The following is a 22,069-nucleotide window of genomic DNA, read 5'->3' as shown; positions in this document are numbered from 1 at the left end:
AAGCTTCTGGAACGTTCATCCTCTGCTTTCAGAGAAATCTTTCCTCTGCCATCACGTGTGTTTTGTTGTTGTTTTTTGGGTTTTTATGACGACCCATTTAAATATGCGCATGATTTTATTTTCCAAATTCATTAATGAACTGCTTTTATTGTGGTTTGCAATTTGCAACTCATCCTGTCCCCATTCCACTCTAAAGCAGTAGAGAGAGAGGTTTGGTAGTAGAGTTGGTAGTCTGCCATGTGGACTGTATTACCCATTAGAGAAAACTTTATCTTTATCCCTAATTCAACCTGATCATGACCATCTAACCCTCTTTAATCTCGTCCAAACGCCAACCCTGAAACAAGCCCAGCTGTGCATTTCCTGACACAGGTTTATGTAATGTCATATTTGTAAATGTTTAGGAAAGCCGGCACAGATCCAAAACACAAATAAATACATCCGTAAATGAAGACAAATAAGAGGCCTAAAAAGTATTACAATTTTTTTTTATTTTAAAAGGTTACTTTTACACACCTTTGAAACCTGTCCTGGTTCTTTAGATGGTTTTGATTAAGGAAAGATTAGCTGTTATTTATGTTAGGCAGCCATTACAAGGTTTTTATTTTGTATTACTATATCTAGGCCATTCTGTGCATCAAAACCATTTTAATTTTGTAGATATAAAAGAAAGTCTGAGAAGATCAAAAAAGTGCATTGTAATGAGAGAAATTTTCATTTCACTAGAATATATTCAGGTACTTATAGAAATAAATAAAATAACAAAATTACTTGTGTACACCTCATGCATAAAAACCAAGCAGTTTAGCATAAAAAACAAAAAAAATCTTGCATGCAGAATTTATTAATAAAATATTCTGGAGCATGCAGTTGACTGATTTATCATACCTGAGATGATAAAAACTTCTTTCTAAAAAAAGATATTTGTCTTGACATCCTAAATCAACACAGTATTGTATACTCTAGAATATAATAGAGGACCTATGCAATTAGTTCAAAATACAACATTTAAAAAAATAAGTTATTTTTATAGGATTCTTAAGAATATTATTGTTATTATAAGCATTGTTATTTTATATACTTTTTATATGACATAATAGTATTTTAATGCAAAAATAACCACAGGCCTGCTTGAAAAGAAAGCTCGCTCCATCAGAACTGCAATGTATAAAGGGGTCTATGCAGAACCGTGGATTCAGATTTTAGCTACATACACATCCATGGAAATGTGGTGTTTTGTGCTCCAAATATCAGAAACCCCGGTAAAGATAAAGGTGGTTTTTCTTCTCAAATGATAGGAGTGTTTTTGGATGGAGAACTAATCAGTGCAAATTGGATGTTGGGGGAGGGGGGGTTATTCTAGTTTCAGTCACTTTATGCTTCATAGTAATGACAGCATTTTAGGAGTTGATGTGAGTATGATTAGAGATCTTAGCCCCCCCACTACATGCAAAACACAAATTGTTCATCTTGTTTCATTGTTTCATCTCTCTCTCTCTCTCTCTCTCTCTCTCTCTCTCTCTCTCTCTCCTCCACCAATTTTTAAAAGGTAGGCTTGTCAGTCTGCTTCAAGATGGCCTAGTAATTCATTAATCAATCAATCAATTAATGAATCAATCGATTTAGGGGCAGGAGGGCATTGATCTTTTAAAATAGACAAATGATGTGAAGCCTGAATTATGTCATGGCTGAAGGTGTGTAGATAAGGGCTACTACCTGTAACTTAGTGATTAAACTATAGCTATCAGGAAGTACTTTGGCTCTATAATGTTGACAGTCATTACTCTTAACTACAGGAGATATAATTATGTGTAATATTATAATTACATAAAAACAAATAAAGTTTTCCTTCCGCTTGTTCTCAGAGGATGTATTTTGAATCATTTGGGTCCTACCTTTAGAATGTAAAGTTTTAAGGTCACCGAAAGATGAAAACTATGTTGAGTTAAAGTTAAAACTGAAACTACAGATATTTTCTTGCCCTGCAATTATTCCAGTTTTCCTTGAGAATCTGTGCATTCTGCGTTCCACCCTATTCATCTGTGCGGGACGGCTAATGTGTGTGAGAAAGTGCTTACATTTTAAGATGAAAATATTCAAAATCAACACCCTCTCCAGACACCCTCTGTATCTCCTTCCATCCGATAGTAAACAGTAAAGCTGTACAGTGTATAAGGTTAACTGCACTGGCAAAAACCCGACTGCAGGTACCCGATATCATTCTGTCGAAACAGCATTTCCTTTTGGTCCATTGAGACAAAAAGGAAACGCACATAAAACCTCACATGCTCATGCAAACACACACGCACACAAAATGTGATCTTTTGCATAGCATCCTAGGAATCATATCTCCTCTGCCACCTACTACACCCACCGGATACACAAAAAGATAGACACTAGTTCTGCAAAGCTACTGTAAATGAAAGCCCCCGCACTTGTGATCGGCGCTGTCTGTTTGTTAATTAGATCCACCAGCTGCCACAATTGCTGCATGCTCTGCCGTGACCTCGCAATGACACCCGTGTTGCAGCAGAGCGGAGCGCTGAGTGGGGGCGGGGGGGGCCCTCAACAAGGAATGAACCAAATGAAAATAAATAAAAACGGGGTATCTGACTGTCTGCCGCCCAAGCTGGTCTTATCTTATTTCCAGTCAAGCCTGCCAGCCCTCTGTTTCACACTGCATTTGTTTGATGCCATTGGAGAGGAAAGATTGCGTGGATTTTCAGAACTGGGTGTGTGTGAACAGGGCTGAGTAAATGCCAGGGTTATATCTAATGCACCTTACGATTAGTCCTCCTGACCAAAGATGTGGTCACCTTTTACATTTTTGCAGGCAGGTGAAGTGTCCTATTATACAAAAGGTGCTTTAAATAAGAAGTTATGCAAACGCAGGGGTGTAACTTTCGTAACTTTCAAATGTCGGGGGACATTCAGTCTCGGACAAGTGAGGGAGGGAGATGCGGAGTTGTCCCGTAAATTACGCCCTTTGTGCAAATGTACAGTATATATCAGGGCACTCCCCAAAATTAGGCCTAAAGAAATCGCTGTGTTGCCGAAGATGTCAAAACATGTCAAGGACACAGATGTACAACCGTCTTAGAAGAGTCAGGTGTCAAAATGAGCCGCACAGTTCCCATCTGACATGTGGACAGCGTGTGATTATACTTAAAAATGAAAATAATAATAATAATTATAATAATAATAATAATAAAAAAAGATTAAGCATGCATTTCGGGTAAGGCATACACACTGACTAACTCCCGCTAACTCAAGGTAGATTAGATAAACAAGTCGTACAAAATGACAAGAGTTCAGTTTTGCCTGCTGACTTGATGTCTGCCGTCTGCCTCGGAGATGTGTGGACGATCTCCGGTGAGACCCCGAGGGCAGCGAATCTACAACCACGTGGAAACCCAGCCTCCGTATACAAGACTGCTCCGGCCACAGCAGGCGAGATGCACACAATCAATCATGAGGTACAAGTCCACCTGCTTTGACCCCTCCGCTGATAATGATCATGAATTGAAACCGGTATTGACGTCCGTTCTCTTGTTTCACACAGACATGCCATTTTTCTTTTCTTTTCTTATTTCCAACTACCTTTAAAGCCAGAGTAGTTCATTATCTATTGGATTGACACTCGGGCAATGAAGTAGAAGCTTTTGAAACTCCAGTCTATTTCAGTAGTAGGACCTAAGTTTCTAAATCTACTGGAGTTCTACTGGATTTTGTTGGTTTGTTTGTTTGTCTTTTTCCTCTAAGGCATACTTGTACAATCTCCACTAGTTATAGTCCTTGTGCTCTCTTCAGAAAATTGCAAAAAGGAAAAAAAGAAACTGCAACAAGAACAAAAAAATCAGTGCAAATCCATCATATTCTTCTTCAAGCACTTTATCCAGGATTTGCAAAAGTGCTTCTCAAGCAGATTGGCTTTTTTTTTTATTAATGGCTAGTACCATCCTCTGTGCAAAAAGAAAAATATCTGTTTCTCTATTTCTTTCCTTCCTTCTTGTATGTACAACTTTGGATTCCTGGTTTTGCCAGTAACACGCACTGCCCCGTCGTCCTCACATGTCCAGGTTGAAGGCCCTCATCAATAAGTCCAGGTCTCCGATATTGGCAGCCTGGAAGAGGTCTGGCTGGTCCATCATAGACAGGGCTATTCTGAGGGCGGCCCAGATGTTTCCTGACATGACCTGGTGAGAGAGCTGCCGACTTCTGCTCTTCCTCTGCAGACTCAGGGCTGTGAGGAAATTGCTAGCGGCTTCCCTGTAATAAAAAAAGACCTAAACATCACCCTGTTTTAATAGCACAGCATCAATCGCTGCCAATCTGCAACAGAAAAAGAGACCCCGCTTTTCAAACAGAACCAGGACGGGTAGAAATCTGCATGCTCTGACAGAGTGAGTGTGTGCGTTTCCCTGGTAGAGGGGGTGGGCGGTACTCACCGGTGAGCGCCCAGGTTGATGCAGCTGATGCCCAGGTTGTAGCGTGAGCGGATGAAGCCGGGCTGCAGCTCCAGGGCTTTAGTGTAGGCCTCCACCGCCTCCTCGCTGCGGTCCCCATTGGCCAACGTGGCGCCCAGGCGATTCCACAGCAGGTAGTCCTGGACACACACGCAAACACACGTGGTGAAACAGGAAACGCGCACAACAGCCACCACAAAATGGCCATTTCACTGGCAGATGTGTGCATTTGTGTTCATTTCAAGCACGGTTCAAACTCTGTGACAACCCTTCCCATTATCTGTATACGAGATGCGCTTGATTTAAACAAATTCATCAAAGACAGTGGTGCATCTTGTGTGTAACACTGCGGTTTTAAAAAACTGACTTCAGAGCAATGTGTGATTTTGATACCCCAGTGGCTCAAGCTAAAACTGCTCAAATTAGGACAGTTATCTGTGGCCTGCTATTCACAGGTGGCAGATCATAGCTGCGCTGCGGTGAGTGACATCAGCGCCAACAGCCGGAGGTGAACTCAAAGGTATGTGCAGTAATAATGCGGATCATTTTCAATATTTATGCCTGTATTGGCAGATGCCCTTACCTAGGGCGACTGACAGTTGTCACTAGTTACCTGGTTTCAGTGCATCTAACTACTATTGTTATTGAAATTAATTTGCACACCTGCGGAGCTGGTACATAAAATATGTTCACCATTATAGGGGGCTTATTAATACTGGAGCCCTACTTGCCTCTGAGACCGGGCTGCATTATACGCTCCAGTGAAAGTGACCCTGAAAGAAGCACCTAGTCAGTCATGTCAGGGTCAGCAGCACGAGCCAGTAAAGCATGTAAAGACGTGCGATTTCAGTGACTCCGTCCCCAGGCAGGGTCATGTGACTGGGTCAGGCCTGCCGTGGAGGCTTCTGTGGGTGAGGAATCCACAAAGTTGGGGCCCAGCAGAGCCAAGAGGGTGACGGCACCCCTTACCTGCTCTGAGGGGGGTCTGAGACTGGTGTGTGGGCACGTGGTCCCTGGCGTTTGAAGCGGGTGAGGGTGCACATGGTGTAATGGAGCCGCGTCGGAGGGTGGGACGGTTACCTGCGGCCGCACGGACAGAGCGGCGTGGAATGCGTCCACCGCCCGGTTGAACTCGGAGCTCAGGTTGAAGAGCACGCCCAGGCCCGTCTGCAGGTCGGGGTCGATCGCATCAGGGTTCTGCTGCGCCGCCTCCAGGAACAGCTCCTTCACATCTGACAGCACTGTGCTGGGGGGTTGGGGGGGCGAGAGGGGAAGACCAGCTGGTTAGCAGAGCAGAGAACCGCTTGGTGCAAACGTGTGACAAATGTTTTTTTTTTTTTTTTGTCAGGACCCACACTAATAAAACAAGATTTCTCCAAACGAACTGCATCTCAGTGACAAGCTTTTGTTGTCTCAGGAAGAATGAGCAGAAACACAGCTGTTAACAGCACTTTGGGTTTTCAAAACAGGCCAGCAATGCTTTTTTTTTCTTCCCTTGGTGACTCTTCAAAGTAAATCTACAATGCATTTGAGAACAAAATTCTGTTTTGCAAAAACAAACACGGTATAAAAAAACCGACAAAGTTTTCCTCATTTGAATTCAAAATCTAAATCTCAATTTCATTCCTATTACCTGTGTGAGACTCGGGACATCCTTCTCTTGGACCCAGGCGAGCCGCTGGGCTGGCCCTTGCCCTTCACCAGCTGCCTGTACTTGGGGTTGTGTCGGATCCAGCTGTACAGGGCGTCGCAGGCGTCCTGCTGCATGCCGGTGTTGGTCAGGCTGACTGCCAGGGCCATGAGTGCGGGGAGGTTGTTGGGGTGGAGCTCCAGACACCTGAGGGGACACACAATGAGTGAGGGGCGTTCCTGGGGTCCTTTGCTCTGTTACTGTGTCTGGACATGATGTTGAGAGAGGAATAGTACAAATGTCCCATGCTATTGGGTCTGTCCGTCTGTCTAGCTAAGGAATCTACCTATAAAATCTTTGGTCACACAATGGCTCGCCACCACGCCACAAAAATCAATGCTGCTTACAAAAGTGCAACAAAGTAAAGACAACAAGCAAACCTAGCTCATGTAAAACGTTTGAGAAGGTTGAAATTGCAGATTATTTCCCTAAAACATTTTAGAAACATGAAAAAAAAAACTGCAATATGATAGAAACATAATTAAAAACTGTGATATAATACTCATAGTTTATCATATGAAGCAAGAAGTCATAAAACTGAACTATTATGGTCTTTCCTTAATTACCCAGGGTGTGGGAATTAAATGACCTACAATTTAAAAAGTCACACTAATTTAACATTTTAGATTGGAAATTGATTGGACTTTTCATTAAGTAACTGAACATCTTCTTGCCCTGTATTTCCAGATATCAGAGATCATTAAAGGACAGCTTTTTTGTCTGGGATGTTAGTAATGTTTTTCTGCTGGTTAAGAGCTTGATGGGAGATAATTAAAGTTTCAGATGAGGAATTTAGAGAGAGGCCATCTTGTGTGTGATTTCACTCTCTCTCATTTCATTTATTTATTTTGCATTAAACAGCAGTTTTAGGAGTTGGTCTCCACTGCTAAGCCTACAATCAGTTAACTTTCTTTGTTGTTGGTTTGTTAATTTTTTTTGTTGCTGAACTTCCAGCAGTATTTCTATTACAATCTGCTGACTTTATGAAACATGGGCAGTTTTATTATTTTGTTTAAAGGGAAAGACGTAGAAGACTTTTTTTGCAGTGGATTATCTCTGCCCTGGATTACAAAATGAAATATGAAGCCCCAGCTGGATTTAGATCACGAAAAGGTTCATGTTCATAGCAGATTGGAAGTAGGTTCCAGCTTTGCAGAATGACCCCAAAGAATGTAGGACTGTATATAATCTGTCATGGAGTTAATGTTTTTTTAACTTCAGATTTGTTTTTTCTTTTGTGTTGTTATCTATACGTATTGTCAGCAGTTTGCTAATTTACAAAGGCTAGTAATACAAAAGGCTTCGCTGGTTCTTATTAGGTTTATCTTCGTAAATATGCTGTCTAATCATGATTTGTATCGGCTCAGGTAAACATTATTTCTGTGCAACGGCAGGAGAATTTTATAAGAGGTTTAAAAGAAGGAATTTTACATCTGTCATGTATTTCTCAAAGGATCTGAAGCTAATTGTGACACTCTGGTGTTTTAAACCAGAAATTGAGTTAGAAGAGAACTGCATTTGAGTGCTGTGATTGGTCTGTCACTCAGAGATGCTTGTTTGTAGGTTTTCCATCAAACTGTTTGGACTCAGGAGAGTTGCTTTGCCTTTCTTTAGGAAATCTGGGCCTTGATTGTTTTCATAGGACAGTGCTTGTGCTCACTTTTTAAAGGCTGGTCTGCTTGATATTGTATGTTTTTGTGGCGGGTTAGACCTTGGTCTAAATATAGTAAAGTTGAAGGAATACTGGCGGACAGAAGTCGCTTACCTCTGGAGGGAGACGATGGCTGCCTGCTCATTCTCGTTCTCGGCCTGTGTGGTCCCGAGTACCTGCCAAGCCTGCGAACAGCAAGGAGACACTGTCAGTGTTCATCATTCCTGCACTGCCAATGAACCGATGGCCATATGGTTTGTACAATTCCCTTAACGAGCATAACAGAGTAGGCTTTTTTCCTTCTCATTAAGAATGAATAGATACAACCCCAATCTCCTTTTAAAATCTGAGATATGCCAGTTATATTCCTCTCTCTGTCTCTCTGTGTTTCACTCTCTTTCTATCTACTATCCAGATTCATCTGGGCGGCCCAGGGTTACATAAGTGGAGAGACTGTGGTGATGGGGGGGCGGGGGAAACGAGGACCCTCTTGCCTCTGAGTCTTGTGGGTCCTGTAGGATGGCTGCCTCTAGGAGCAGGATGGCGTTGGGCAGGTCTCCCTCCCTGGCCTTCCTTTGCCCCTCCTCGAAGGCGTTGGGCCAGTCTTTGTATGGGTTGTCGGTGTGGAAGTAGTAGCCCTGAGATGGAACCGGGAAGAGAGATTTCAGGAGCGACGTTCAACAACTCACTGTATTCGACTTACTCTGTAATTAAAGACCCATCGACGGACGGGACGGTCACCTTCTCGTGGGGAGAGATGCTGGATGGGATCTGCGGCGGCTGGTTCTCTGTCAGCCAGTTCCTCCGGGCCAGTTCCTCCCACTCCGCCTGCATCTTATCCCAGAACTCTGTGTCGGACTAGAGAGGAGAGATGAATGCCAGTCAGGATTAATTCACTTGGACTGTGCTGGGAATGTTGTTTTGGGATCAACTTCCCACTAGTAGACTCACACAGACAGAGAAAGAGAGAGAGGGAGCAAAATCCCGTGAAAGTAACATTCATTCAACTCTTTGCTTGTCCCTTAGTGAGTGGTGCTTTGCCAGACTCGCCTGTTAAAAGCAATCTGAAGATAAAAATGACAACTCGGTAAAATAAACAGGGGCCAGTCCCTTGCTACTGATGGTGCATGCTGACCCATCACATTAAGCACCTGCAGGAGGCTTTCAGTCGTATGTCACATGTCAGTGTGGCTCATACAGGAATGTCACCCATTGTTGGATGACAGCTTGTAACACATAATCACTGCCCAGCGCCTCAGTGCATGTCTGCAATATAACATTCACATCATCTGCAATCATGTAACTAAGGCTGAGAGCCATGGTTTGGCAGGGCACAACAAGACTGCTAACCTTGGGACTTCAGCCCTCTGTGTTACATATTACTGGAGAGCAATGAGGCCTGTCACTGCTTGGATAAGGACTGCTGGCTGACACCCTCTGAGAGAATGAAGCAAACTGGTTCCTACATATCGTTCAGTTGTTCAGTTTTCTGCCGCTATCGTTTACTTATTTTTTCTCCCCCCTTCCGTACAGGTGATGCAAGTAAGTGGATATTTCTCCTTTGTGCTGTGACTAAAATATTGAGATGCAGAGTGGATACTTCATAGTAATTTCTGGCCCTTAGGTGGCACTTGACAATGCTAAGGGCACACGCAGATCTCGGCTCTGAGGAGGTGGTGTTTGGAGAAATAGAAATGGCAGATTTCACTGGGGCTGAGGTGCACCAGGGGTCTGCGCAAAGAAAGGCTTTCTCTGCATTGTACATAATGGGTTCCAGCATCACCTGACGCTCTCTGCTAAAAACAGCCCTGTAACATAGCTGCATTAGGGCTGGTCCCTTTGTAGTAATGAACGACAATGGCAAATTAAAGGGGCTCTCATTTAAGCAGCCTTGAAAAGACCCACCAGTCCTCAGCCAGCTAAAATGTCTTATTAAATGCCACCGGGATTAGATTACCTCATCTGCCTGATTGATATACTACGTAGTCTGGTCAAGGCATCCTGTGCGACAACGGGAAGCTATTAATTACGATGCCCTCGACAGGAGTCTATTATTTTTGGGGACTCGTGCATTGATGTCTTGCACTGAAGCATGGCACCGTGCTCTGTCATTATTATAACTCCTGAAAGCTACTGAGGATTACATCCAGATGACTCCCCCCTTGGGAGATAAGGTACAAGGCCTCCCAAATGAAGGAGAGATACAAAGAGAGATTGTGTCAGAGATGTACTGAAGTTTATACAGACAAGATATATTTAAAAAAGGTACAAGTAGAGGAGAGAACGTCGGGACAGAGAACCCAATTTCAGTACCCACCCTGGACAGAAAAACGAGTAGGAACCCTGCTCCTGAACCACGACTACGAGACTGAATCATTCCAGGCTGTCCTGAAGCTGAGAAAACTGTGCAATGGCAAAGACCTTTAAGTCTCTATCATAGGAGTTACTGAGATAGGATAGTTTTTGATTTCTGGAAAAGGTACCATTGAATCGTTAATTCCTTGTCCAATCCAAATCCTGATCGTGTTTGGTTTGCAGCTTAAAACAGGCTTTGATATATTGGACAGAAGGTCTTGCACACAGGCAAATTAGTCCAATCTCCCGCAGAGATATGAAATATTACAAGAATGAACTTTCTACAGTAACATTTTTATCTCGGGGGAGCAATCTTGTGGAGATTGTGAAGCCGGTTCCCCTTGGTTTGCCAAAGACATTAATTTCGGTGACTCTGATGGCGCTTAAATGGGAAATGCAATGTTGTTTCCTTCAACGCCTGCCAAGTAAATAAATTTACCACAAGATTCATAGGTTCGATTTTTTTTCTGAATCCATTATTGTCCACATAACTGATGGAGAAATGCAATCTTGGATAACGGGACACTCCCTCAGGATGATGTCACACCTACTGTGACATAAAGAGTCATTATTTGAAACATTTTCAAGTTGATGTACAAATAAATGAATATGCATCCTGCAATTAACCACAGGAAATTAATAAGGTATGAAACTATGCATACATTTTCGTTATGGAAATGCATACTCACAAAATCAAAATGTGCCAGTGGCAGAATATTTGATTATAATATCTCCTACATGTTAACCATGTGCTGCTTTCTTTTTGTTTTATTTCCCATCGAACAGAATCTAAATCTAGGCTAGGACCATATGTTTGGAAGTTAGAGATTTTTTTAATTATCATAAAATAAACATTTATGTCTTGGCTTTTGACTTTTCAAGCTTGTATTCTGTCAGGCCAGCTTCTGAAAGAAGGAACCAGCTGCTGATGAGCAAGTTTCCAGACGTAAAAAAAAGTGAATACCTGTCAGTTTGCATTTGCCTACATTAGCATGTGAGAGTATGGAAAGCAGGAAAATTAATGATGGGAGGTGGGGGTAACATTATGACTTGCATTTTTCATTAAAATGCATTTACATACATTACTCAGTAGACTAATGCATTGCAATTCCTACTAAAAGGCCTTCTGTTTTAATGATTCATAATTAACTCAATTCATAACTCTGCATCCAACATGCAAACAAGACTGGCTGAAGACAAGCAGGCGTCCTCCAGTCCCACCATCGTCAATCCAGATATTTCCATTTATTTATTGCCAGATTATGAAACCTTTAAAGGGGCACATTCTTTATGCAGGGCAAGGGAAATATTTTGGGATGGCCTTAACCTAGCAGTTGTCTTTTGATATGACTCAGTAACGCGCACAGAGATATCCAACTTGCCAAGGGAGTGCTGAAAAGTAATATATAATTTACAGCCAACTTTCCACGTCCTTAGTAGTTACTTAGTTACTTAGTAATTATATGCTACAATATCACAGGTCCTTTCAGGTGTGTGTCTGGGCATGTCGGGGTGGGGGCAGCACTGTAGGTCAGTCTGAACTCCAGGTCCACTGCGGCTGCACCGCTACATTGGGCCGTCGCTGTGCCTCTGTGACTTCGGAGGGAAGTCGGCACGGTTAATCTCCAGGACCCCGCAGTGCCCGGCTGCGCTGTAATTCATGGGCAGGTAGATGGAACACCAGCAGCTTTGATTTCTGGTTATAAATAGAAAGCTTTATTTCAGACAGATTAAAGCCCCTCTCTGTGCTGAGAGGCAGAACTGATCTCTTCATTTCCATCAGTTACCTGTAACTAATTTTCCGAATTGCAAATTGGAGGGGGAGAGCAAACAAAGCGCTGGCTTGATTTCTTTTCTTTTCTTTTCTTCTCAGCTCTATTCTTTTCTATTCTTTCTTTCTTGTTCTCTTTTCAAGATAGTCACAGAACGGGTTTCCGTGTTGAACTGCTCCGTGTTCAGGGTGCGTACTCATAGAAGAATGATTGAGAACACGCTAAGGGCTAAGCCTTTTGTTTAGCCCCACTTGAATGAAAATGAACAAAGCTGAGAGCTACAGCAGGCAAGTGTCATATTGATCCTAACTTTATCAGACCAGAACAATCTCTTCTTTCCTTGGTCACCACATTCCTTAATCCAGCATTAACCTGGTGGCTTTAGTTTGTGTTGCACTGATTGAAGCCAACCTTTTATTTAATTTTAATGAAAATACGCAGCCTTCATTAGTATTTTTTTTTTTAATTTAATCGCCGTAAGCAAGAGTTATGTGAATGTTCACATTTCCCCCGACAGCACATTATCAGTTTTTCTACAAATTATATATGAGCAGAGTGTTTAGAAAGCGCTGCCTCCTCAAAAGCAATTTCACTTTTATCTCCTTCATGGCTTTAAATGAAATAAGAAAAACTACCGTACAAATGGTTTAATTCTTTAGGGACAGGTAAACAGAGCTTCAAGAAACTTCATTGAGTGGCGCTAAATTATAGCCTAAATGTAGCTGTACGACTACCTGTAACTGTCATGTAACTAACTGTAGCTTCATCTGCGTCCTTTATTCCAATTTCAGATTTCCTCTCCCTAGAAGCGACGGTGAATCCCAGTAGCAGCGGTGTGGCAGAGAAACAGCACTTGCCAGACCCAGCTGAAGCTCTTGATGAAGGAGTTGCCGCACTGGCCCTGATGGAAACAGGTCTTTATTGCTGATTGATCTTCCGAGTTGTCTATGTGCATTGGCAAGCATCATTACTCACAGGGACTGTCTCCCTCTGCCAAGTCCTCACATGTGAGTAGCGGTTCTTTATACAGTCCATACGACTCTGCTCTGTTGCTCTAATAGGCGCAGGGTCATCACTCATCGTCCTGCGCCAGCTGTCCCGATGGCCTCGTGACTACATTCACTTTCCACCTCGCGTTCTCTGCCACTGGGGTTGTCAGGCACACTGTCGCCTCTCCCAGCCAGGATCTGGAGCCCGCACAAGTTCTCAAAGCAGGGCAACGGATGCAAAGTACGGGCAGGTTTTTCAGCATAATTAAATGTTTGCTTCGTTTTTGTTTTTGATGCCGAGAAAGGCACTGACAATGCAAAAACAGACCAGTACAATATCTGTGGCTTAATATGCAGCTGCTCCTAGTCAGCCAAGCGTGCATCTGATAAATTAGGACAAGGTGCAGAATGGCTGACGAAAACAAAACGAGGACATTTCGACAGCTTGAGGAGCTCCATGAGGACCCTGGGCAGCTCCTTCTATAAATCAGGGATATCTGGTTTCTCAGGGAAAACACCTGAGCTTCAAAGTATTGTTTCCTCTCACCTAGATAGATGTGATTACTGGTGTGGAACGTGCTTCGGCGAGTAGAAAGTCTTATGATAAGCCCGAGTATCAGGTTACTGTAATTGTAACTCGGAGCTAAAAGCTGAGCTCTGGAAATTATGATTAGAACTGCTCACCTGTGCAACAGCTGTTGTACAGGTCCGGAGGGGTGGTGTTTCATGTACTTTCTTTTGCATTGACATAGATGGCAAAATTAGAATGACTTGGCAGGTAAAACAATGCCAGTGAAGACCAACACAGTCCACAGGAGGTCAGGGCAGGTCTCTCACTCTCTCTCACTCTCTCTCACCTCCACAGCTGCCTTGGCTCTCTCGAACTCCTCCTCCAGTGACTGGTTTCTGGACAGGAGTCTACTGCCCCACCGTTGGTCCTTGCTCAACCGGCCCTGTCAATCACACCGAGGTACAGACAGTTAAAACTCCGCTCACTGCATGAAAACTTTACGCAGCCCCTGTGATTAAAATTCAGTTCTATTACTTTTATTTATTTGTTTGCTTCAAAATCATGTCTTTTTGATCCCTGTTCAAGACTAATCTGGATTACCAAATGAAACTGCTGATATGATTGACTGTTTTAAAAAAATCAAAGGAAACCATCAGTTGAAAACCGATGAAAGGAAATGGATTTGAATGGGCCCTAGAAAACCCCCTGCCTCCTGGTGCTCTGAAGGATTCTGGGAGCTGGTTTGAAACACCCAGTTAGTCTGGGGGTCTTGCGTAAGTTTTTTTACACTTCCTGAATCCAGCGGCGGTTTCAATCGCTTCAGGCTGTGCACTTAGTCAGAAACGCTTTTTTTTCTATTTATGTCTTTGAATTTGTGAAGTGGAAAGTGACAGGAGAAACGGGCACATTTACCATTGAAATTGCATAAACGAGTGCTGATTGCTTCAAGGGAAACTTTTTGAGGAGCATTAGATAAGACTCTTTTCAACACAATCTTTCAATTCCTCTTTGGTTGTATATGATATGCCATTTTTTTAATGTTTATTTTGAAAAGGAAAAGCTGAAACAGTGTCTAATATCTGACATTGTAACTTTATGAGAATTATTATTATTCAAGGCATAATTAGCACAATTTTCCAGCCTGATTAAATAAGAAGTGTTCTTTGCAAAGAGGTCTACAATTTTCCTTCACCTTTACAAATATGAAGTTTAAAGAAATACTTATTTATAAACTTTTGAATAAAACATATGTCAACCTACACTGCAGAAGAGTAGCAGAATTAGATATTGCTAATATCACTGGATATTAGCATGGTGGTAGCAGCATTACTTGGTAAGTTTTGATTGTTAAAGTATTAAAAGTTGCGTATATGAAAGATTCTAACTGTAAAAGTGTTATACATCTTCACTTCACTTATAAACCATATAATTGTATACACACTATAGCAACTGTAAAGACAAAGAGGTGAAAAAGAAAACAGCTCCCAAAGGGGACAAGTCATGTGACCTAAAGGACAAGGACATGCGTCTGTGTGATGTCTAGATGAGCAGACAAAGGGGGAGGGCTCATTTGACTGACAGCACACAGAGGCCTATCAGCAGCTATGTTATGAGTTTTCACCACTTCCCATTTCGTGCAGCAATGTCCCATAGTCCCCTTAAGGAGCTATTTTCAACTTGAAAGATAATAATATCTTTAACAACTTTATCCTTAGAAATAATTTTACAATACATGGAGAGCTTTGGCCCAGGGATTGTTAATCAATTAAAGATGTTAAAATAATTAATTAAAAAAAAATACCACTGAGGATGATTTTCTTGAGGCATCAGGTAAAAGATAAGTCTTCCTTGCCTCGTCTATATTCCTGCCTTTCATTTAGCAGGCTTTATATTTTATTTAATTCCATGAATTACTTTTAGTATTTCAGTTTCTAAAAAAAAAAAGTCATAATAGCATTATAGCTGTAAGAAATATTTAATGGAGCAGTCTGTGGTGTTCTCATGAATTAAATTGTTTTGCTAATCCCTCTGCCCTGAATCTATTTATATATTTATTAATACAAAAAAAATATGTTCTGCTTTTAACTCCAGAAAGAAATGTATGTGCAGCTTAGAAATCAAAACAAAAAGACCATAAAATATTAATCTAGGGGTGATCTAGGTATATCTTAAAACACATTTAATTTAGTTTGTTTGCTTCTGCCTTTCATTTTCAGAGTATTCTGCGCTTGTGAGCATCAGATGTCAAGACAGGAGTTCGCAATGGGCAGAGAGCTGTGTGAGACAGTAAGGTTTTCTCCCTGTCGCAGCTCATGCCACTCACACCTCACCTGTGCCACCGCTGTCACTCGTTGCTGGGCCTCGTTCAGAATACAACTGTTTAATTGTAGTGGCAGATGCTTTGGGAAAAGGTGTGTGTGTGGTGGGGAGGGACGGGGGGGGTGGGTGCACAGCTGAAGCTGTAGTCATGGCTGTGCCAGCTTTCAATGATTTTCGTTTTCCTCTCTTCCCTGCCTTCCGATCTTTAATTAGACCTTTTGCACCTCGTCCTCCTGTCTCTTAATTAAACCACGGGTTATCTGATGAGGACTCGGCTTGCTGCAGTAATCCCTCACTCATCCTGAACGCTGGGCTGCAGTCACTACACTGCCCGGCGCCTCGGACTAAGACAATAACAACATCCTGTCTGGGCAACGCACCTGTGCTTTTACTGAGGCATTTGATAAATAAATAAACACAGTATGTGCACACGCTGCAAATGGGGAAAAGGAGCAGATCAATCATGCATGACATGATCTGCTACAACAACAAAAGTGTGAATCTACACACCACTTTTATATATGTTAATAGGTCATGTTAAGAGATGTTATCGTGTGCAGTTTGGGTAAGAGGACCGCTGGCTGCACAAGCTGTGTGAAATTACATCTATTATAATATAAGGAACAACTTATTTAAACTTTAAACTTATTATGAATCACACACGTAAGGGTTAGACACAAATAACTTTAAAGTGAAATAAAATGTTGATTTTTGTTAAATTTAATAATCAACCCCCCTTATTTCCATGAAAAATGTTTAGGTCCAGGATCCACTATAACTGATCTATGTTGTGTTTCAATTTCATGATGGTTGAATTGCAACAAAACTATTTATTTAAAGCAAATGTAAATCCTGTGAAACTTGCAGACCTAACAATTAAGTGTCCTGAAGCATCGTTGGTAACCGAAGGATTTGTACCTACTAATCTTTCTCTGCACAGGATGACATTTATACACAAGATAAGAGCTATAGGAAGTTTTGGAATTGCTGCTCTGTGATTGGCTGGTTTCTCTTATGTGATTTATAATTGCAAATCTGAAGTCGGTCTATTAATTGATTTGTCTTGCGGCACTACAAGTAGGTAGATTTCATATGAATAAAAACCCTGACAGTGGGGGCTGCCTGATCTGTCTGAAATCCTTGCGTTGTGCCAAGAAAGTACGGTACTGTACAGACTTGACAAGGTACATTTCCTTGGTGATGAAATGAGGTGTGTGTGTCTCCTTTTTATATAGGCTTGTTAGCTTTAGGTGAAGTATTAGAAAAGTTTATTAAAATACATTAAATATATTACATACATTTAAAAAAATGAAGATATGCAAGGTGCAATTCGTCCCCTTTCAAAATACTTTCTGTGGAAACTTTGGGGAAATCAATAGTGCATGTCATCAGAATACATAAAAACCTGTAGTTTATTACCTGAGGTGATAGTACCGTTTCCACCTCCAGCGTGGAACCGACTTCCAATGAGCTTTTTGTGGCCGATTCAGACTGTGTCCGACTCTCTGCAGACCTGAGGAGAGAGAGGTGAGATGCGTTAGACTAAACCTGGCCAGATGTGTCTTGGATACTTAAACACTTGGATAATAAACACAGTACACAATGTATAAATACAATACAAAAGAAATGCAGGTTTACTGCAGGGCTGTTGAACGACTTGCAAATTTGCAAATAAACGCGTGCAAATCATGAAAAGAATGCAGTTCCTGAATAGACAGAAAATGTATGAGAGACCAGTACACCATAGAAAATGATGGACATATGATTGCATGGTTTGTGTCACTCACTGCAGTCAAGGTAAAAGAAGGAATGAAAAAAGTCTGCTGCCGAGTGCCTTTGCATAAAATCAAGCTGCGTTTGAATGCGTTTGCCCACATTATAAAAGCCCTTTCTCCAAATAAATACTTTGCAATTATATTAAGCCATTTTCTGTATCTGCCATATGGACTGCAGTTGTGAAGAATATTACCTGCTCTAAAATAGACACCCAGGGTGACAATTTCCTTCACATGACCTTTAAAACTTCTACAAAGGGGCTTTGCTGTTTGAACGCAACCGTTTTCATCTTCATAACCTCCCGCCACACTGTGTTTTTCCTGCAATTATTCTTGCTATGTAACCTAGGCCATATGTCAGGAATCGAGTTAATTAGCAGGGCCCATTTCTGCGTGTTGACTCTTACTAAATAATACAAATTTCAATATTTTAAAACATTTCATTTAGGTGCTACCGCAGAGGAAAACAGATTGTAATTTTCCTGTGAATTGAAAACTACCCAATAAATACAGGGAAGGAGGCTGTACTTCTTGAACATGTAGATCATTGTCCCGTTAAAATGCTCTGCTTCACTATTGCAGTAAATACAGTAACTGTGTTTTCACACCAAATTTAGAACAGAACCCACACTGTGTCACAGCGGTGTCGTGCTAATTTGGTCTTGTGAATCACGGCGAGGACAACCATGGGACACTCTGTGGAGACACTGATTAATGCCAGTGTGTGTCCAGGGGTGGTGTGAGACTGGTTTCAAAATGTGGCAGAGTTTTGTAAAATATTGTTCAGCGTTTTTGTTGTTGTTGTCGTCATCATTACATTTCTCCCTACACTGCAGATTCAGTACTGCCACACCCCAAGGCCTAAACCAGATCTTGCGCTGCATGAGAATATGTATTGTGGCAGGCAAAACACACAAACGCACAAATAAAATAAAAATAGAACAGCTTTTCTTCTGCTTTTTCCCCTTCTTTCTTTTTCGCTATTTTTAGTGACTTCAGAGACCTAGACAAACCGAACACAATGTCCTTCATGAAAACTAGAAACCCCACACACATACAAGATGAGGAGCAGCTGCCTACCAGAGGAATTCGCTGGATGTGTTTTTAGACGAGCGCCTTCTCTCTAGTTTCCACTTTCGACTTCCGTTTCGTTCGACGTGCAGATTCACCTCCTCCCATTTCTCCAGAGGGGACGCAATGCTCACTGCAGAACGAGGAGAGGACAGATGAACAATTGGTTTACAGCTTCAGGCTCAAACCAGAGGTGCTACAGCTAAGATTCATGGTCAAATGTAACTTATTCTGAAAAATGTACTTCCTTAGGGAAAAAAAAATACATTAATATATTTCTTGTGCATAAAGAAAATAACACACCATATCAACCATTTCTCTGGGTGTTATAGCACATAACCCGACTCTGTGTGTTGCGCATAACTATGTGCATAATTGATAGGGGTGTTCTGTAAGATGGCATATTTGTGGCCTAATCCCTTTCCTTTTAAACTCACACAGCCGCAAAGCAAATCAATTACATTAATTTCATTATGTATACTATATTTATGTGTCGCACCCTGCCAGTGTGAAAGAGATGGATTTTAGTTTTGGCATAGTCACCTTACAGTACAAGAGTAATAGGATACAATAACTTGTCTCAGGGCTGAAAATAAAATAAACAACCAACGTATACATTTCAGCAAACAACCAGCAGCTAATAATTTATTTATAAAAGCTGCTTGCACTGCTGAACATTGCACAAATAACACTCCCACTTCTCTTAGATGTTTGTATTAATCTAAGTAATTACTACTGGACGAATTTGTGGCAGAAATGGCCACCATTTCTTTCCCGGCCCCCCCGTTCGGGACGTACCCGAATCTAGTGAGACTCTCTCTGGGGTTCGGGAGCTGTGGATGCTGTGCTCGATGTCCACCTGGATCAACTCTGTCTCGTCGGTCGCCTTCCTCCGGTGGGAGGCGCTCTTGCCCTCGCCCCTGGCCCCAAGCTGGTGCTTCTTGTCCTTGCTGTTCCTCCTCTCGGTGGGCTCACTGAGGTCCAGCAGGTCAAGGCTGGTGGAGAGGACTGAAATAAAGAAGAACTATATAAGTAAATAAATAAATCAATGTATTGATGGGGTGGTGTTCAGCTGGCCAAGGGAGGTACTGCAGCCGGTGCTAGAATAGCTACGCTGATGCAGCTTCCAGTGGTGTCAAGGCAAACCTGCTCCTCTCACCATTTGTAAGTGCCATAGTTCTCCTCCTGTTTGCTCAAGCAATTTGCCAACCGATTGCTTAATTATACAGTCATGCAGCCATAATTATCTGTGCTCAAAGCTTTGAATCTTAGACTCCAGACCCTATCCTGTAGCACTAGATCCAACAATAAAAAGCTCTTTGGGTTAAAACTGCTGGCATTCTATTTCCCAATCCTTTCTTTCACCTGATGGTGTGACTGCCATCGCGTCCCCTTTTCTACAGCCCCGGCATTCTATCCATCGGGTGGATAAACCATCTTTAAAATGTGACTAGAATGTGACTCATTTCCTTCTTGTGATCCAGTATTGTATCTGTTTCGAAATGCTCTGCTGTAACCCTCTATCTCAACTGCTTTTCCATGTTTCAGGATCCTGCTGTACTTCTAATCAACTCTTGACACGGTAAGGCCAAATTACTGTGTGATTTATTTAAGTTCTACCTGTAAAGGTATTACTTGACATTCCCTGTGTAGACCAGTATCGTGTTTACACAAACACATTCTCAATGTATCTGACTTTAGCTTGACAGCAATGCCTTGCTTTTTGTTTCTTAAAAGTTCTGCATATTCATCACTAACTTAACATGTTTTTTAAGAGTTTGCTGACTGGTGTAGCACACTCTTCAATTCCAAGGTTATACATAAGCAAATCAGCATGACGGGTATGCATTTTGTATTTGTTAGTTTGTTTACATCTTGCACGGAAAAGCATTCCATTAACTTGTGTATGAGCTGATGCCTTTTCCCTGATCACCCTCATACCTGTGAGTGCAATCAAGTCTCTGACATCACTAGAAGCTGCTGAAGCTGCAGAATGTCTCCACACTGCGGGGATGCCTTACACCTTTAGTTTTTTGCCCGGTGAGAGGTGATGAGTGATGGGAGTCAAATCTGTCTGATGATTTAAAATGATTAACACTAGATCCATGTTTCCACTTAGTGGGGAATATGAGAGGCGAATCATGAAGGGAGGGGGGGGAAAGTAGGAAAGTCGGAAAAAAATTGATGATTTGAAAAATGTGAGGGAGAGCCCCCCCGCATTTATCTAAATTCTTCTAATGATGCAAATGCACACATCACACACTTCATACTTTTCATTAGAGGATGTATTGAAATGCAATGTTAAATCTGCGTCAAAGCATCTGTCTTTGTGACAGCAGGTGTTTTATTTTTTCTTGTCTTCAAAGACAAAAATAGCCCACTGCTGCTGCTTATTTTAGACTGCATGTGATTTTGTTCTGACTAGGTCAGAAATGCACCAAAAGTTTTTCCTTCTGTAATTTAAATATATATTAAATCTGTTTTTGTAAAGAAATCACCAGGGTTATTTTAACTATATGGCATAAACATTTCTGCAAAAGAACTTTCATATCAATTCCAGTCTTTTGTTTCACACACTCCCTTTTAATAATTTCTTCTTTGTAAAACTGTTTTCATTATTGTAATCAGGATTAAAAGCAATAACTTTCTGAAATGTGTCCAGGCTCATTTTGTTCATTTTAACGCAGATAAATATCCAACCTAGGCACCCTAATTAAGACACATGATGGCTACAAGGAAGTGTAGCGTTATGTTGGGTGTATTTGGATAAGAGCATTTGGGCTCTGAGCTGAAGCACTGATCTAAAGAAGACCTCTCCCCCCCCAAAGTTATCAGATTTCCTTAGCTCATCAGCTTGGAACTGGTTTGCATCAAAGTGACAGTTTTGGGGAGGATGGCACCGAGAAGAGGCCAAATAGGTTGGAATTCTGCTATGAGATGTCTGGAGAAAGGGGCCTGTAGGTGATAAAAACTCTTTGAAGTGGACGAGAGCCGAAATCCCGACATAGAGCTACGAACCCGGGCCAACCGGCATTTCCAAAAGATGGCATGGATTGACATCAGTCATAAATCAAGCCCCCCTCCAATAGGACACTGGGGGCTGAAACCGAAATCCAATCTCAAGAACTCAGGGACCAATCACCTATTGATCTGACAGACTATAAGGAACAGCGGACGGTCTTTCTCTCTCTCTCTCTCACCTGAACCAGTAACTCGCTGCCACAGCTCAACCTGTAGCTCTGTTGCCAGAACCGGAACCAGAAACCAACCAAGTCTTTGCCGGCAACAGAAGAGTTAAACTGGGAGAAGGAGATTGAGCCGTACGAAGAATTCTTTTAAAGGACTTTATTAAATAAAGAACTTTACAGACTGCGCTGCCCGCCTGTATGAATACGAAAGTGTCAGTCATTTAAATAGCTTTGAGTCTTAAGAAACTTGACCCTTGGAACAAACAGGGCCCTGCTTTCCTC

The 22,069-nt window shown here is 41.8% G+C and overlaps 1 protein-coding gene across 1 annotated transcript in view; it reads right to left on the bottom strand.

The window, feature by feature from the left end:
* Window positions 1–1,488: 1,488 nt before the first annotated feature.
* Window positions 1,489–22,069, bottom strand: part of pex5la (peroxisomal biogenesis factor 5-like a) — a 65,230-nt gene continuing 44,649 nt past the window's right edge. The window contains exons 4-14 of the mRNA XM_066709609.1: window positions 19,398–19,607; window positions 18,609–18,732; window positions 17,173–17,266; window positions 13,781–13,876; window positions 8,549–8,665; window positions 8,302–8,445; window positions 7,922–7,992; window positions 6,100–6,303; window positions 5,547–5,712; window positions 4,449–4,606; window positions 1,489–4,269 (exon numbers count right to left, since the gene is read on the bottom strand). Coding sequence (XP_066565706.1) covers window positions 4,068–4,269; window positions 4,449–4,606; window positions 5,547–5,712; window positions 6,100–6,303; window positions 7,922–7,992; window positions 8,302–8,445; window positions 8,549–8,665; window positions 13,781–13,876; window positions 17,173–17,266; window positions 18,609–18,732; window positions 19,398–19,607 — 1,586 coding nt within the window. The 3' untranslated portion in view covers window positions 1,489–4,067. The remainder of the gene's footprint in view (window positions 4,270–4,448; window positions 4,607–5,546; window positions 5,713–6,099; window positions 6,304–7,921; window positions 7,993–8,301; window positions 8,446–8,548; window positions 8,666–13,780; window positions 13,877–17,172; window positions 17,267–18,608; window positions 18,733–19,397; window positions 19,608–22,069) is intronic.

Source organism: Amia ocellicauda, chromosome 7 (assembly GCF_036373705.1).
Source record: "Amia ocellicauda isolate fAmiCal2 chromosome 7, fAmiCal2.hap1, whole genome shotgun sequence".
Lineage (NCBI taxonomy): Eukaryota > Metazoa > Chordata > Actinopteri > Amiiformes > Amiidae > Amia > Amia ocellicauda.
Note: the sequence above shows the minus strand (reverse complement) of the source record. Positions and strands in the feature narration are given on the sequence as shown.